The sequence below is a fragment of the Acanthochromis polyacanthus genome, chromosome 9 (genome assembly GCF_021347895.1).
Source record: "Acanthochromis polyacanthus isolate Apoly-LR-REF ecotype Palm Island chromosome 9, KAUST_Apoly_ChrSc, whole genome shotgun sequence".
In the NCBI taxonomy this organism is placed as follows: domain Eukaryota; kingdom Metazoa; phylum Chordata; class Actinopteri; family Pomacentridae; genus Acanthochromis; species Acanthochromis polyacanthus.
The window spans coordinates 25,110,449-25,128,151 of NC_067121.1; the positions used below are offsets into that span (position 1 = coordinate 25,110,449).

General features: G+C 40.3%; 1 protein-coding gene across 8 annotated transcripts in view; it reads left to right on the forward strand.

Annotated features, from left to right (window-relative positions):
• tnr (tenascin R (restrictin, janusin)) overlaps positions 1-16,014 on the forward strand; it is a 181,506-nt gene extending 165,492 nt beyond the window's left edge. For all 8 annotated transcript variants that reach the window (XM_051953970.1, XM_051953974.1, XM_051953972.1 and 5 more), the window contains 6 exons: positions 3,011-3,143; positions 4,099-4,250; positions 4,701-4,797; positions 9,511-9,672; positions 10,197-10,360; positions 12,380-16,014. In XM_051953970.1, coding sequence (XP_051809930.1) covers positions 3,011-3,143; positions 4,099-4,250; positions 4,701-4,797; positions 9,511-9,672; positions 10,197-10,360; positions 12,380-12,499 — 828 coding nt within the window. In that variant the 3' untranslated portion in view covers positions 12,500-16,014. The remainder of the gene's footprint in view (positions 1-3,010; positions 3,144-4,098; positions 4,251-4,700; positions 4,798-9,510; positions 9,673-10,196; positions 10,361-12,379) is intronic.
• The last annotated feature ends 1,689 nt before the right edge of the window (positions 16,015-17,703 follow it).

Consider the following 17,703-nt stretch of genomic DNA (forward strand, 5'->3'; position numbering starts at 1 on the left):
ACAGATGGATAACTTGTGTTTATACAAACAACACAAAACGACTTGGTTAACTTTAAACTGTATTTGCTCAATGCAGTAACGTCTGTGTTCTATAATAAATACGAGGTCCAGTTCTCCTAATCTAACTTCCAAACATGAGCACACATCTTTTTCTAGCTTACTGGGTCAGGAAGCAAACAAATATCCCCTGTGGTAAAGTAAACTTTTTACCAGAGACATCTCTCAGTATTATGTGCTCACAGAGTTTAACTTAAGTCCGTTTATATTTACCTGGATATTGATTTAATATGTGTTTGATTGACACCCTCCTCAAACGAACTGGATGTGATGCAATCAGCTGGAAAGAGGATATATATGTATATATATATATATATATATATATATATATATATATATATATATAATGCCGTGCCATCAAGTTACTTTGAGAAATAAAGTTGATCAGTAACAGCTGTTCTGACCTGTCACTGTCTATGTTTTTCCACCAGTGATCGACACTCAGTGCCAACTAAAAATGAGAAGCTGCTACCTGAGTATTTTGGTTGCTCCTCTTTGGTAATAAGAGAGGAGAGATAGGGGAAGAACTCTGTTTCAGTTGGAGCAAATCTGTGTGTTTTGACAGTCTGGCTGCCAGCTTTAATTTAGCCAATATCAGTCCATTAAATGCCTGGATCAGTCCTGATACTGATCCCCAAGATGGGCACAGGACATCCTCACTGCTAACCTCACTTTGCACATAGCTAATGAGCCGCTGCATCGCATTAAGCGGCTTAAAAACCTCCAAATGTCATTTTAGTCAATTTAGATGCTGGTGGTCCTTCACTTCATTATAACTGCAAACAAAACACTGTTGGCCTAAAGCTAGCAAGCTACAGTTTCTAACACAAGCGTGTTTGCTTAATTTTCACTCCCGTCGAGGCTCAGTCTCTCGACTCGCCTGTCAAGTAAACATGGAAACTGATCTGCAATACCATTTCTCTTCCCTTTCATTAAAAAACAATCACAGTTTTTTTTAAATCACATTGACATCAATTCTGAAATTCTTTTTCTTCCTGTCGGTCCTTCATTGTCAAACAACTGTTACCTTAGAATGAAGAGAATCTAAAAATTGCAGGTTTGAAAATCCTTTTCCTATTATTTGTTTCCACTCTATCTGGCCGACTTCTTTGAAAATATATTCAGCATCTTGCCTCAACAAGAAATGTCACATTTTGTAGTCATGTTGTTCGACAACTTATGAGTCATGCCACTTCTGCACAGAGCAACACTGATCGCCGCAGCCACAGACTGAAGTGCTCCTCGTGACATTTTCTTCCGGTTGCCGCTACTTGAGGTCTGTCTTGGCTGAAAATATGCAGCTGTATTACCTCAGCTGGAGTCTAACCACACATTGGTGAGCCTTACAGCTGTTCGGCCAGCTTCCCCCTCTTACCAGGATAATGGAGCTTTACAATTCACGCGAAGTAGCTGTGAGATTAATTTCCTGTCTGATTAACGGTTCCTGGATAGTTTGTAAACGCATGTATCACTGCTGGTTGTGTGCGTGCCTTGAATGATGAAGTTCTCACACAAGGACAACCAAACATCCGACCATTCAACTACACATACACAGTCGATTGTAAGCCTATGAAGGTATGCGTTGGCCTTGATAAGACAGGCCTATTCGCTTGCAATAAAAATCTTATCTTGACCCTGAAAACCCGGTGGGAAAATGTCAGATCCTCTGAGACAGACAGACACCATTTACCAGCTGCTTCCCTGCATAATTTACGGGGACACATTGCCTGGGAATGTGTGATTTCTTTTTCCAAACGGGCTGAATATTTTATTTGTACTTGTTCATTTTTAATGTGTATCCAGGCCAAACCGTAACACACAGGCACATAAACTCACACACAACAGAAGTGTGTATTCCTCGCAAAGCAGTGGATTTATGTCACATCTAAGAAACCGATGTCACAGAATGTAGTCTTAAAAACGGTCAAACATGTTGGCTCCTTAAGACGAGCTCAGTAAAAGAGGATTTGTGAAAAACAAAGAAAGTAACTGTACTGTAATGTCGTGACTCTTTCACCAAAAATAGAAACGTTTGTTTCCTGATTGCTTTGCAGTTTCTCAGCTTGGCTGCCCGAAAACAGTCTTTTATCGTGTTGTCTCCGTCTAAGTCGCCCTCCTTCTTCCAGCACCCACTCAAACATCCTCATCTTAACTTTTTCTTTTGGCTTCTTAGTTCCTCTTATTTTGTTTTCTTGCACACTTTGCACAAGTGGAAAGACAAGAAGCGAGACTATATATTGATCTAATATGCTTTTTTATGTGCATTTTTTCCCCCTGGGGCTGCATAATGGCATGGTGGTTGGCACTTCTGTCTTGCAGCTAGAAGATCCCCAGTTTGTGTCCTGACCTGGACCTAGGGTCTTTCTGCTGGAGTTTGCATGTTCTCCCTGTGCATGCGTGGGTTTTCTCCGGGCACTCCGGCTTCCTCCCACAGTCCAAAAATATGCTGAGGTTAATTGATTACTCTAAATTGACCGTAGGTGTGAATGCGAGAGTGATTGTCTGTCTCTATATGTGGCCCTGCAACAGACTGGTGACCTGTCCAGGGTGTCACCTGCCTTCACCCCAAGTCAGCTGGGATAGACTCCAGCCCCCCGCGACCCTAATTTAGGATTAAGCAGTATCGATCGTGGATGGATGCTTTTTTCCATTTCGTATGAGTAAAACTCACTTATTTGTCCTTCCATGAGAATATTGTCTTACTAGAAGAAAAAAAAACAAGCTGCATGTGTTCCCTGAAAAAGAATAGCTTGAAGGTTTCTTTGTTGCAATGCTCCATTCAGTGTTTTATCAGTGACTCAAGGGGATTCTAATATAATTTATTTTTGCCCAGAGGTTTGTACTGAATGCACATTAAATTATTACTTTTACAGAAGGTAATTTCTTTATCAGACATTGTTTTCCTCTTGCAGTAGGTGTTGTGTGAATACATTTGGTCCTGTGTGTGCACTAGGAGCTGATCCTCGATGCAGAGGACACGTGGATTCGACTGGAGGGATTGGCTGAGACTACAGAGTACACCGTCAAGCTGCAGGCTGCAAGAGGACTAGACACCAGCGCTGTAGTCTCCACTACCTTTACTACAGGTGCAGCATACAAACGTTCACTCACATACACATGGAAAGTATTTGTATTCTTTGATCTAAGTTTGGAAAGTGATTCTAATGGGGTGAGTTTTCTTGGCCCCGGAGGCTTTGCGCTGCATTTCACATTATAGTCACCACAACAAAGGTGTGAGAAAATAGGTCCCCTACGTCGGGCACAATTTTCATCTCACTACCTTCCATTAGGCAGCACCTGCAGAGGGGCCGTCTTGAGCTGAACAGAGCGCTCTAATCTGTGGTGTGCTCGGTGTGTAACTGGTGATGTCAGTCAAACAAGTGTTGGGAAGCATCATGAAGTTAGTAAGAACCAGTTAATGTAACGTGCCGAAAGTAAACATCAGTATTAAACGCAACACTGACAAGTATAGGCATTATGTAATTGTGTGTTTTATCCCACAGAGTACAGAGCAGCATTTCCATTTATTTAATAATACCTTTCTGTTCACCTCATAAAAACCAAAGTCAAATATTCTTTTTCCTTTTAGCTTTTTTTTGTTTGTTTTTTACCAACTCCTAAGGTAAAAACTGTTTCTTGAGCTGCTAAATGGACTCACTAATGTTATTCATCTGTAGGTAGCATATCATATATCACTGTTTTTCTCTGGAAATAGCTGCCTGCTGGATCTGGAGACAAGTATGATAAATGTTGATGCTAAGAGTAAATTTATAGGCCTTAAAAGCAAAACAGTTGGCATAAAGGTACAAAAGCGCTCTGTAGAAAAGATAGCGTGTCACTGCAACTCCTTTCCCATTACAAGTAATGATTTAACCCATTTTTAATACACAAATATTAGTTTATAAAGCTTTAAACAGCTTGAGCATTGTTCTGTCCATGCACTCTACATGCATTTCAATCCAGTGAATAATTTGAAGTCAAAATGTGAGAAAGGAAGCACATTACAACTTGTCATCACACTGGTTCTCTGCTGCTCTCCAGGGAGTCGCCTGTTTGCAACACCTCAGAATTGTGCCCAACACCTGCTGAACGGAGAGACTCTGAGCGGCGTCTACACCATTTACATCAACAGGGACCCCAGCCAGGGCGTGCAGGTGTACTGTGACATGACCACAGATGAAGGAGGCTGGATTGTAAGTCACTGTGAAGACAGCAACTTGCTTTTTATAGCACTAGGATTGGCAAGAAACTGTCAGTCGGAGATATAAAAGGGAACATTTTGAATTGAATATCAATATAGCTTCAGTGTACCGCCGGCCATAATCCAACCTTTTACATCCAGATGACACAAGCCAGTAAACTATTTTGTCCAAAACATGTCCTGAAGTCGGTATAAAATCCCCGAATCGGTCATTTTCAAGGAAATGCACCTCCCGATGCGCGTCCAATATTCCCTGTATTTTTCGTAATTTTTTTTATTTAAAAATAGAATATTAGCGATTTTTTTGTACTGAAAACGGCTGGAATTGACTGCAGCTTAAAGGGTTAAACTATTTATTAGTACAAGCACATGCCGAGCAGAGTATATTGGCCATTTTTGGGTTTGTTTTCTGATGCTGTCATATTATCATATTGGTGTTTAGGTATTCCAGCGTCGTCAGAATGGCCTCACAGACTTTTCGAGGAAGTGGAGTGACTACCGGGTCGGCTTTGGAAACCTGGAGGATGAGTTCTGGCTTGGTGAGTGTCTTCCTCTGGGACAATGAATACAGAGAAAAATGTAACAAGTGTAGCTGGAATGCAATGATTTGCCAAAGTCCCTCATTGTTTTGCTGTGAAGAAAGAGAAAGCACCATGTCCACTTCTTGATAGAACTACATCCGCTTTTTCTTGGTCAAGTGAAAGCAACTGAGGAGTGCAGCTCAACTTCTTTTTCTTGAAAAACCTGAAATGATACTGATTGGCTAGTGGGCGTATTCTATATTTCACAGGTAAGGTCAGGTTTGCTGCTGCTGCCTTCTTTCAACCTGTCACCCTGCCCTATACATTTCAACTGCGTTTTATTGAGCAGCCACCCATTTTGCTCAATTTCTGCACCGGTTTTCTGAAGGCTGCATCACCTTTTCTGTCTACCCATTGCCCCCATGACTGAAGTGGATTTAATAGACAGAATCAATAGAAGTTCATAGCTTTCACTTGGTTTCAGTTGATACACGTATTTTATGGAGAGGAAAGATGTCTTCAATATTTTGTGCAGACGGTAAAGCCTTTCTCGTAACGTTTTTCACTTCGTGTGAAGATGGAGGAACGTTCTGCTCGACTTTTTTTTCTTTCTTTTCTCGCTCCTCATCTTTTAGCACTTGACTTCACAAAGTCTATCCCATTCATTACTGGATTCTCTGAAAGCTCATCTCTCCCTGAAATGACTTGGTAATTGTTTTTAGCGCCGCTCTGATCCAAAGACAAAACAACAGAACGCTATTTTGATGGACTGCCGAATATTTTTTTTCTCTCCCCCCTCCCTCCCCAAATCTCATTATGAAACAATAATTATATTCATTAGAAAATGTGCAAATGAGTCAGGTTTCTTCATGGGCCAGTTTTTGTGTTATTGTTTTGGTGCAGATGATTAAAGGGAAATATTGCATGAATATTTCATCAAGCGAATCAGGACCTTGAGAGGAATGTTTTTTGAACATTTTGATTAAAGAAATTAAATAACACGGAGGGGAAATTTTATGGCATTGCATTATCACCACATTATAACGGAAGGAAGCCTACTACTTTGCAGCTGACACATACCGGATCACAATACAAGGTGGCTCTGCGCACTCTAGTCCATTAGTGAGGACAATTTTTACAATTTTTACATACGCACAATGCAATAGGTAAAAGCATAAAGGGAGATTTTTAGAGCTTACCCATCATGAGCAGGAGGTGACGTTCCAATCCACAGTTTTTTTGTTGAGGATGTCAGCATGGGTGTTGCGCCGGTTATTTTTAAAGCTGTAGTTTCTGTTGTTGAATAGGAAAGTATTGTCAGCTGTTCCTGTTACTATTGTACACCACGGCAGGGAGGGCATTTATAGGTAGCTGTTAACATTTTATCACAACAGGAATAGCCGAATTGCTGTCTGCTGCTATAAATGAATATTTTATCTGTTTTCGTATTTCAACAAAGAAGAGAGGAGGGAATGATTCACAAAGGCGCAGGACTTTTGATGATTGTAATAAATATTTTTGTTTGATAACGCACATACACACCATACACGGAGAAATCCATCTTCTTTGTACGCCGCAAAGAGTAAAGTGTGGATAGTGAGGTAAAAAGTGGCAGGAGTGCTGTGGCTTTTCTGACTGAGGCACCTGAAGGCGTCTCGCAAGAGGCACCCTGGCACAGATTTGGCTGATTTTTACTGGCTGTGTCAGTACAATACACTTTCTAGATGCCTGCGCGTATCTGGTGCAGTGAGTGCAAGATTTCGTCTGACCTGTTTCCAGTGCAGCTGAATCAGCCATAATCTGCCCCCTCACCACTTCTGAACACACACCATAGGAGGGTACCTTCATCTCTAGGGTCTTGCTTTACTTTTTAGGTGCCTCCTAGGGTGCACTTTCCCTCCCATCCATCCTATTTTTCTTCTTTTGCTGTGCTGTGACTGTGTCCTCTCAGCGCATAAAAGCAGCTTAATGTAACCTCGGGGTGTGGAGCATCGAGAGCTGCCCCATAATGCCAGATTACAGATAGCATGACAGCAGGGAACACAGCAGCCTCGGTGTGCAGCGCAAAATGTGGGGACTGCTGCATGAAATGTGCTTGTTTGTTTGTTGATCTGCTGGTTAAAATGGTTGTGAGCACTGACTATAATAACTACTAACTATTAGCTAAGTGTTAAGCTAGTAGGAACATAACATTTACAAAGGCTATCTGCTGTTTAGGTGTTCTGGTGAGCCTGGACAGTGTGAGCCAGTATCAACAATACCAGGACCGTGAAATTAAAACCTCACTTTTATTATTTGCACCTGTTTTTTTCCTCCTACTCTGACATAATAAAATGTCTTCTGTGAAAATGGCCTATTGCAGAATTATCTCACTAAATCCCTAGTTTTTCCAAAACATAGTGAAGGAAAATATATTGTGCAATCTTATGAAACAGGTGAAGTTAGGTTATTGATGTAGGGACTAATTTTTGACCATGAGAAAATGTCCAGTGTTTAAACTAAACGCAAACTCCTTGGGCCGTCCCAGAGCCGGCCGTTTCCTCTGAGCATCTGATGCGATTTTGTCCTTATCTTCTACTAAATGTGTGTAAAAACCTCTTTACTGCAGAAAACAACACCAGGCACCTCTATGCTAGCAACATACGAGCTGAAGTTTCCAAGTTTTGCTAAAGATGTAAATCATGAAAGAAGATAGTGTTGGCTGTTTTTCTGCAGTGAATTAGCTATTTTATTGACAATGCTGGCTTCCATTACACCAAAACAATCCCCTCCATCTACATTATTTTGCTACGGCGCCACTGCTGCATTCTGTTTTTTGCACCATCCACCAAGATTACTGTTATTTGTTTAAAGAAATCTAAATAAGCCAAAGCCTTTTCTCCCTGTAGCGGAATAATAATCAGGTGCAGCCAGACACATTACAGCGTTGTGGTTATAGGTCTAGATTTGCGACAATAAATGCTACAAGTGTGGCCCAAATCAGCAAATATTTGACAGTTTTTCCTTTACAGTAACATGTCCATGGCCATATGTGTTCTCACATGTTAACATGCAAAATTAAACACTTACAAATAGTGAATTCTTCTGTCTGATTGAAGTAGAAGTCCCCTTGGAATTTATCATCCATATAAATAAGTATTGTCGTACAGATGGTCTCTGCAGTTCCAGTGAATTTGACCTTCACTGTTCTTTCAAGAGATTAGGTTACTATTGTAGCCCTGGGGAGCTATTGCAGGGAACATTTAGCTAATCGCCGCCTCTGCACACAGAATAGCAATATACTGGACAGTAGGAACCATAAACATTGATATTAAATCCACTCAAACTGAAAAGAAGAGGCACTTAACTGGCCAGCAGTAAAGAATATGGAAATTGAGATTCCATTATTATCTGATACAGTTTGAGAACGACCATTTTTATTGTTGCCTTCAGGGCAATCTTTTCTCCCTACTCACTGACCTCAGCCAGTTTCACGCCGACTACAATGTCAGTTTGATGATGTAATGACAGAGGGAAAGCAGGGTGGCCGTGTGCGATCTGTGATCATTATCCCATTCTCTTTTCTTTTTTTCTTTCTTTTTTTAATTGTACCCTCCGTGTTTCTCCATAAGTGTGAGAGAAAGGCTGGTAATAAAATGTGATGAGATGGTAATATTGGTAGTGTAATAGGACGAGAGTGCAGTAGTGTGTCAAAGCGTATTTTTAATCGCTGCAGTTTGAAATAGAAGAGTCTGATCCCACAAAACTAAGAGAAAAAAAACTAAAAATGATGGGTGGTAGATTAATTGCTGATAATACAAGGAGATTATACAGTGGGAATTAGACATGACTGAGTGTTAAACACAATTTTATTGCAACAATTGCTTTTCCCCTGCCCCCCTAAATGCCACTGGGTTGTAACAGATTTTATCTGCTTTCCATTGACATATCGCAGCAGACTCAGATTTCTGCTCTCTACTTCTTATCAGTAAAGGCTTGACTATTTTTACTTTTCCCTAAAAACATTTCCCGGGTTCAGGAAAAGTGCACACACGATGCTTCCATTGGAGGTGAAGCAGGGAAGGAGGCTCTTTTCCAAATGGGTGCTTGATGTAATCTGATAGTGGAGGCAGTTCCAATCGCTCAGGTCGGTGTGGGGCCTTATCGGCTGTCAGAGTTCAAACGAGCCTCCTATCTGCTACCTTTCAGATAGAGAGCAAAGCCGCATATCTCAGAAAGTTGCAACATGTGGCATTTGCAGAAGGGCTGGGGGGTGGTAGTGTCCACCACTCGACAGCGTCAATCATATACAGCCATAAGACCAGCTCACAAAGGCGCCTGACATCGTGCTTATCGGGATTCAAACCTGTAACCTACAAAGCTGCTTGTACAAACAAACTGTCACAGAAAAACACTGCAGGGCGAGTTCAGATTTAAAAACAACAAAAATTGTACATTCTTCGCATAAGGGTTTTACATTATCTCTGATCCGCATGCATTCAAATCCGTTCCTGCGTCACTTTTGTCACTGGATTATATCCAGGCACCACAGAAATCTAATCACAATATGAGCTGCGGCTTCCAAATCTGGTTTTAAAATATCCAATTCGAACGGGAAAGCCAAATATTTCATCAGTGATTAAATGAGTGAATGCTGGTATGATTGGAAGATAACAGCTGAGTTCAGACAGCAGGTGTGTTCAGATTAACATTGTGTCTCAGCAATCTAAAATACATGTTGTTTCTCTGCAGGTCTAGACAATATCCAGAAGATTGCTGCTCAGGGTCGCTATGAGCTGCGGATTGACATGAAGGACGGGCAGCAGTCGGTCTACGCCAACTATGACAAGTTCTCCATTGGAGATGCAAGAAACCTCTACAAGCTCAGAATAGGAGAGTACAATGGCACCGCTGGTATGTGTCCGATTACACGTTTAATGTGTAGATCTGTTAATATACCTCATTATTTTGCATTTAATTTGGCTCCGTGGGTAAATCAGCCCACTTAACCAGTGAGGACAGCCAACACTGAGAGCTTCTGCCATATTAACCTTCTTTTATGTGAAAAGGGGCTCTATCTCAACTCTACCATTTTTTCCTCATGCCTCCTTTTCTGCCTCGCTTGACACCGTATATCCGCCTCTGCAGTCATCCACATTTCCACTCGTGTCCTCTCCTTCCGTGCATCTCTCTGTCTGTCAACATGACCATACGCCAGAATTACCTGTCATCCCCTCATGTTTGTAATTACAATCCTCTCTGCCAGAATAGATCCATTGAGCCTGAAGTAGGGTCTCTGTCCTCTCTCTATCTCCCTCCTGCTTGCCCGGTCATTTATGTCCCCTGTTCATAGCCGCTATTCACTGCAGCCATATGCCAGCGTTGCCCAGCATATGCTGGTATTTAAAGCTCTCCACCTGTCTCTCTTCTGATCCCAGGTGACTCTCTCAGCTACCACCAGGGCCGGCCCTTCTCTACAAAAGACAGAGACAATGACATTGCTGTCACTAACTGTGCCTTGTCATACAAAGGAGCCTGGTGGTACAAGAACTGCCACCGGGCCAACCTCAACGGCAAATACGGCGAGTCCAGACACAGTCAGGTCAGTCTTCCATTTAGCCCCTTGATTAATCAAAGAGTGCATGTGGTGAATGTAGTAGTCAGGTAAACTACTATAACTATATTAAAGATTTTGTGGCGTACATTCGAAAAAAAGTCAGAATTTAGTTTGCCGACAGAGAAGCACACATACTTCTTGTTGCATTGGAGGATGAATTCAGTCGACAGCTGCTCCATGACCCCAGAACTCCAGGGTCCCCGAAAGGTCTGCGCCTGTATAAGATATTGAGGAATACACATTATCAACGAGACATAATAAGGGTCTTAAGGTCTCTTTAAAAAGAAAAAAAGGTTTTAAAAACCTGTTGTAAAGTGTTCAGAGTGGGAGGACTTGGAGGTTAATAGGGTTGAAACAGCTCTTTTTTTGCTTTTGGGATCTGCTGGTTTCTGAGATTTCAGCTGCCACCCGAGTGCAGGAGAGGTGAAATTCTGCTGTGGTGTTGACATGATTAAAAATATACTTTAAAAAAGTGAACATCAAGGAGCAGTGTCCACGTTCTACCTCGATGTTTTCAACAGCGCTGCTTGCTCACACTCGGATCTTTGTGGGAATTTCTGTCGATTTTTGTTTCATCGTTCAAGTACCAGAAGTTCTACTCCAGTTCTGTTCCACTATATTTTTCTCGGGTGCCAATTGTTGTGAAAAAATGCAACATTTGAATGAACCAACCCTTGAACAACATGCCTTTGTTTGAAAAGGGCAGCATTTTGAAAGTGCGAGTTTACAAAACTCACATAAATGGACAATTTACTGGAGAGAGATTAAAGGGTAAAATGTTTGAAAGGCTAAAAATTAGTCATTTAAATCACATGAAATTAGCCACAGACATCATATTCATATTTACTGCACTGATTGGCCTGATGGTAGAGCTGTAATAAAAGGTCAAAGCACCAAAACCTTCTACACAGCTTGTCTAATTTTAATAAAACTAGCACAGAAGAAGCAGCTGGATACTGATTAGTCTTTACAGACACACTTTCTGGGGGATTTTAGTCTTTACTAACACTCTCCACTGACTTCAACTTTGGGATGCAAAGTTCAAACAATTCCCTCGACAAATAGTTTTCCAAATTAGTATTAGTAAATGATTGACTGCTAAATAAATGACTTACAGTTGGTCCGTATACTGATAAAACACCACTGAAACTTAATATTTGCTGCAGAATCAGCTGCGCTACTTAAAGAATGTAAAGAAGAGATGAAGTAAATGCCAGGTTACTGAAATATAAATGAAAGAACCTAAAAAATTACTTCGTGATTGACAAAACCCAAAGCATTAAACACAGAAAACCAGCCATTAGCACCCTATTTCAACTTGTTGATGCATTTATGTGGAATGTAGCATTTATTTGAGGCATCAAAGAAGCATGTTCTGTACATGTGTTTGGTTTGAAATCACAAACACCGGTGTTCCACTTTCAGCCTGAAATGGACGTCTTTTTTGTTCAGTACATGCGAGGTGGGAGTATTGACGGCTTCTCTGGTCCTTTTGACCAAAGTGTGATGTACCTCTCTCTCAGCCTCGTGCTGTAATGGCTCCAGAAAGCCACTAAGGTGTTGTGTGAAGCTGTGATTAGGTTGAACCACAAAGGCTTTCTAGCATCACCGTGTCTCTCACTCTGATCTGCGCCTTTCTCCTCGCCTTTTGATGACATGAAATGAGAACAGGTGGGAGCCGAGATGGACAGTTTTAAAGACACGAAGAGAGAAATTTCAGACGAAAGCTGCAAATGGAAGGGTTTTGATGGTGATGGGGATTTACAGGGCTCGAATGAGACTATAATTACACTAAGATCATAATTGTGCTCGCTGTTAAATCAGGATGTTTGCCTTTCAGCTCTGACTGCTTCTTTCAACTGAAATTAAAATAGCCTTTACTGAAAATGTAACATTTTCATCTTCAGCCTTGGTCTGTATTTCCTGCTATTTCCTCCCACGTCTCGACCGAAAAGTCTTGTTGATTGGAGCAGCTTCTAAAAATCATACTTTTGCTTCTTTCAGGGTATAAACTGGTACCACTGGAAAGGCCACGAGTTTTCTATTCCCTTTGTGGAGATGAAGATCAGGCCGTTCAACTTCCGTAGCATCAGCAACAAGAGGAGGCGGTCTGCCCCTGTATAAACAAACCACCTCCATCCAGCCCAGAGTCAAGGATGAATAGAGTTCAGATGATGTTTAGCGTTGAGTTTCTGCAATTCGTGTGCCTCACTGATAGAAAAGGCAAGCTGTAATTTAACAGCGCCAAGGCTACTGTGGGTTATTACAAAAAGCTACTAATGTTTTATTAAGATTTGTAAAATATTAAACCACATTAATACACTACCAACTATCATAAGCTGTTATAACTATGGATTTGATGATACAATTGCAGCGGCTGAAACAATGTCTGAACTCTGTTGATCTCTGCACCTGCCCGGATTTAGCTGTCTTTCCCTGCTGTACTTCTACCCAGACGATAGAAGACACTGTATGTAATTTATTAAATACTTTGAATGACAATGGTTCTATTTGCTGTAAAAAAAAAAAAAAAAGGAAAGGCAAACCAAGAAGCTTTGTTTCTCTTTAATCTGGGATTTGCCTTTCCCTGGGATGCGAGGAAATGTGCTCAGAAATGCCCTCAAGCGTGAGAGCTAGCGTTATTTTAACCGTTACAAAAGAACACTTTTAACTAAAAATATACTGTATATGCCCTAAAAACCCTTAACTGTAATATATATATATTTTTATAACTGATATTGTGACAAAGTCCATCTACTTAATATGATTTGATGCCTTGGTTTTTGACCCTGTATTAAGTTAACATAAACATGACGACAAATGCTGGACGTGAGATAAAATGAGCATTTAAAAGCAAAACTGAACATCCAGAATCATCAATCACAAAGCAGTGCACCAGCAATCAGCTTTACGACCATCTATCGTGTTTGTTTTGTTTCCACTGTTGATTACAGTATCGTTTTGTGTTAACTGTTAACGCAGAATGAAAATAATCATCAATATTATGTTATTATAGGTAGCCACACTGAGACAATATTTGCACTGTGAGTGGGAACACAGCGAAGCTATTGTTGTTCATTTAATTAATCTCTTTAGTTGGTCACGGGCATTTAGTATTTCCTGGACTTTGTTTTCAAGCAAATAATCACTTAATAACTGTTTCAACCTTGTTGCAGAGGCTATGTTTGCTTGCAGAGATGGTGCTGAAAGATCTAACATTTAACCAAAGACCTGCATAATAAAGACTTGGCCTACTGTTTGGAGAGATGCCAGTCAGTTCTGTCACCAAAGTCACTGAAGCAGCTTTTTCCTGTATAATTAGAATCCCATTTTTCAGGGACTTTTATGGTAATCATGTCCCCAGGCATTATTTTATGCATTGTGATCACTAAACTCTATGCAGAAGAAAGTCAGGGTGGGCATGGTGCAGATTTGAGCCTGGCGTCTCTCCCACTGCTAGCTGAAATGAACTTAACAAAGAAAGCAAAACAGTTGGTGGAGTGGAGCCAAGTCTTTCTACTGTGCTCTTCTTTCACTTGCTTCACAATTTAAGCTCCCCAGCGGAAAAAGAAAATCAGCAAACATGGCTGACAGTGTATTCTTTTAAGTGGGGCGGGTGTAATCTGCAGCATGCCTACCGAACATTTTGTTTCATTCAGTGTTGCACAGGAGTGTTCAATGCCAGTTAGTTGACTGCAGTTTTGTGGAAACTGTTTTGTTGTAGTTTCCTGCCTCCTCTGCGGGAGCAAAATTATCTCGGTGGAGTTCCAAGACAAACCGCACACGACTGGCCGAATCTCCTCTTATACCATCGATAAAAACAAAAAGCATTGTCCACTACGATCCATGGAAATGAATGCCGCCATCACTGCAAGCAACATTTGGTTTCACACGTACAGTATTCCAAATACTTGTTTTTTTTTCCTCTTTGATTATCTGGAAAGTGTTTCTTCTGTATTTGTTTTACTTTCTCCAATTCACCTTCCTCATTAAAGCAAACCAGCAAAGCTGCCTCCTATCACGACTGTATATTTTGCATTTGTTGTTTTTTTTCCTCATTAGACTTGAAAACAATAGTTAATGCTCCCCTCTATAAACTACTAATAATATACTCATGTAGATATAGAGTTGAAGATACTGTGTTTTTTGATGTGTCCCCCCTTTAGATGCAAACTAATTCACAAAGCCCGCTTGAAAGTTTCCATTTTGACCATTGTATTTTAAACCGGTGTTGTGCTAAAGGATGGATGGAGCCTAATGCATGTTGACTAAATTGCAGTCAAGAGCCTGACAGTAAATAACAAATGTGTTGAGAATATGTTTCAATTTGATTTACGTTTCTTTGCTGATCTGAGTAAAAGGTGCTCTTGTAATGGTTTACAAGGCAGAAGATATAGATCACTTTGATTATCAGCCTCTAAGCCCGATGATCAACACGCGACAGTTCACAGGTCTGATTCATATTTTAGTGTCGAAGTGACTCTTTCAGACTCCCTCATACAATCCATCTCCCATAGTGATTTAAAATAGAGTAGAGAATTCTCTATGTACTCACTTCATTAGCTATTTAGATGAAGTTTGCCTCAGCGGGTTTTTGTACAAGGAACAAAGGTCGGGGAGCTTTGCAGAAAGGGAACAGAATGTCATTTGTATTGTGAGGGATCTCTCTCATTGCAAACTATAAGGTGCTCTTAAATCCTCTGAGAAGAAAGCTAATGATATATTTACAATTATTTTACTTAGTTTCCAATAATCCATCAGTTTAAGTGTTTTTATTTCCTTCTTGCACTTGTTTAAAGTGTCCTTATAGGACAAACATTAAAATTCATTGCAATCAATAATGTAATAATTAAAAAAAAAAAAAAGACTTAGTAATATTTCTCATCATCAACAGATTTTAGGAGAATAATTTGAAATTGAGCAAAACTAATGGTCTTGTTATGAAGGCATACCTGAAGTTGCAAAGAAAAAAAGAGTCTGAAATATTTTCTTGGTGTTCTGCTTAATTTAAAGAGATTCTTTCTCACATAAAGCGTGATCAAGCAGATCTTTTCTGGCAGTCGAGGGGATGTTAATTTGGATTTTGTCTGTATTTTGTGTTTTCCATTGTGTAAAATGTCATCTTTTCAATCTACTTCGTAACATGATGTTCAAAAAGACGATCTTGTTTAAACTTCTGTCGCAGTGAACAGAACACATTCACACTATTATCATGTGTACCCGGCTGATAATAGGAAAGCAAACCTAATACCCCTAATTATTTCACTGCTATTTGATTTCCAGTTCCTCCTTAACTGATGCGACACAAAGTCCTACAAGGCGTCAGACACAAGAAATGTTTCATGTTGTGGGTTTCCGTTCACAAGTTGATTAACGGATATTGCCGCCACTTGGTGATATGTCACATGAGCCAGATATTGTAACTGCATTGATTTGAAACCTTGCCATGAAAATGTAAATGTTGACAAAATGTGATCTTGACTGTTTGAAAAGCTCATATAAGCTGAAACTAAGGATTTGTTGTTGGATAACCTTGGATATTACTGTCAAATTTAGCTCTAGTTTGACTTAAACATGTATTATATAGTTCCTTTTTTAATACATTTTCTACATATTAATAAATTATTCAAATAGTCTGATTTGGTGTCTGATTCTCTTTTTGTTCAGTGGTTGTTGATTAGTTATATATTACATTTACGATGCAGTGAACTGTTTTTAGATCCAGGTACATCTTTGCTTGAACAAAACCTTAGCTCACTGTGTATGTGAGTCCAGTTTTATATTAAACAAGTCAAGCTGTGGTTACTAGAAGTACTTCTCCATTTTACTTGCATGAAATAATGAAGTACCACAACCAGACTCCCTGTCCAAAACTTATCAAAGTCGCTCTACCTCTAATTGGAGGCCATTAAAAACCAAAAAGAGTGCAGAAACTGCTGCTGGCGAACAGTGACAGGTGTGTTTTGGCTCCGAGACCTTTAATTTATACTCGCACACAAAGACTTAACAATCCTGCATGGACCTGAAAACATCACAACACTTAAAAGACCAACAGATGGTGACACTTTCATCCTCTACTAAAGTTTTAATCACCATCAATTAGGAGTGCAACCAGTAATTAACACTGTCGTCAAAAATCGATGAGCAAATTAGATGCCAACAAATTTAAATGTCAATTAGCTGGGAAAATAATTGTCTGTGTTTTTTCCACACTGACTCAAGATGCTCTCACATGAAGGTATTACCCCTTAGTGGAGCAAAGTGTGTGTACACCTGATGTGAGTCGCTGTCTTGATATGGTATGATTTTATAAAGCTATGAACCACCTCCTCACAGTCTGGGGACATACAGACCAAGTTCACTGCTGATCTCAGCACAAGACAACTAGAATAACACTGGAAGAACCTAAAATATAACCACAGCCTCTGCCAGCGTCTCGCAATTCCCTGGACTTGAGCGGAGGAGGAAGTCTTCTGCCAGTGGGCCAGTGCAGTTGGAAAAAGATAGAATGGTTGGAAAGCTCACCAACAACATCCGATATTCACAGCTTCGTTGAGTCAAAGACGTTAGTCCAGCCTCGCGCTGAGCCCAGATGGTGAACACGCTGTCCTCGGTAAGTTACCACAAAAATTACAGAAACATACCTTCATGCTAGCCCTCAGTCTGTCACTACCCTTCACCAGTCCACCATCACAGGAGCCACTGGGCTGCGGTGGTGTAGCCTTCAAGCTGCCGCATCAGTCTGCCAATAGATGTCAAAAAACCTGAAAAAAAGATTTTATCAGCTCCATCTGTCTGTTCACTGACTCTGCCTATGTGCCTGTCATTCAGGATGTGCTGATGACTGTACTGCATTTGTGCTTCCCAAATTTTGAACCGAATATAATAAAGCTGAGTGTCTGAAATGGCAGTACTGTAGCAGCAATTCAGATACAGTACTTAAGCACCCTAGCAGCATCTTTACTGCCCTTTTTGTTAAATAGCACATCTAAAATAACCTGAAGCTAAACTTGAATGGATTTACTAGCTAAATAAGAGTTTAGGTAATAAACTGATTCATAATCCAAGTAGTCCATTGTTCATTTCCATAACAGATTATTTGACTATTAAAACAGTTGTTAGTTTCTGCAATATCTTTAAAGAGGGTCTATTACCGCAGATCCGGTTTTCAGTTAAGCAGAACATCCACATTAAAAACACAAAATAAATCTTAATAAATGTTAACCATGTAAGGAATAGGTGAGGAGGGGCCTTCAGTTAAAAGGAATAGTTCAACCTTTTGGGAATACACTGCCATTATAATGCCTATCTGCTTAATAAAGCTACCA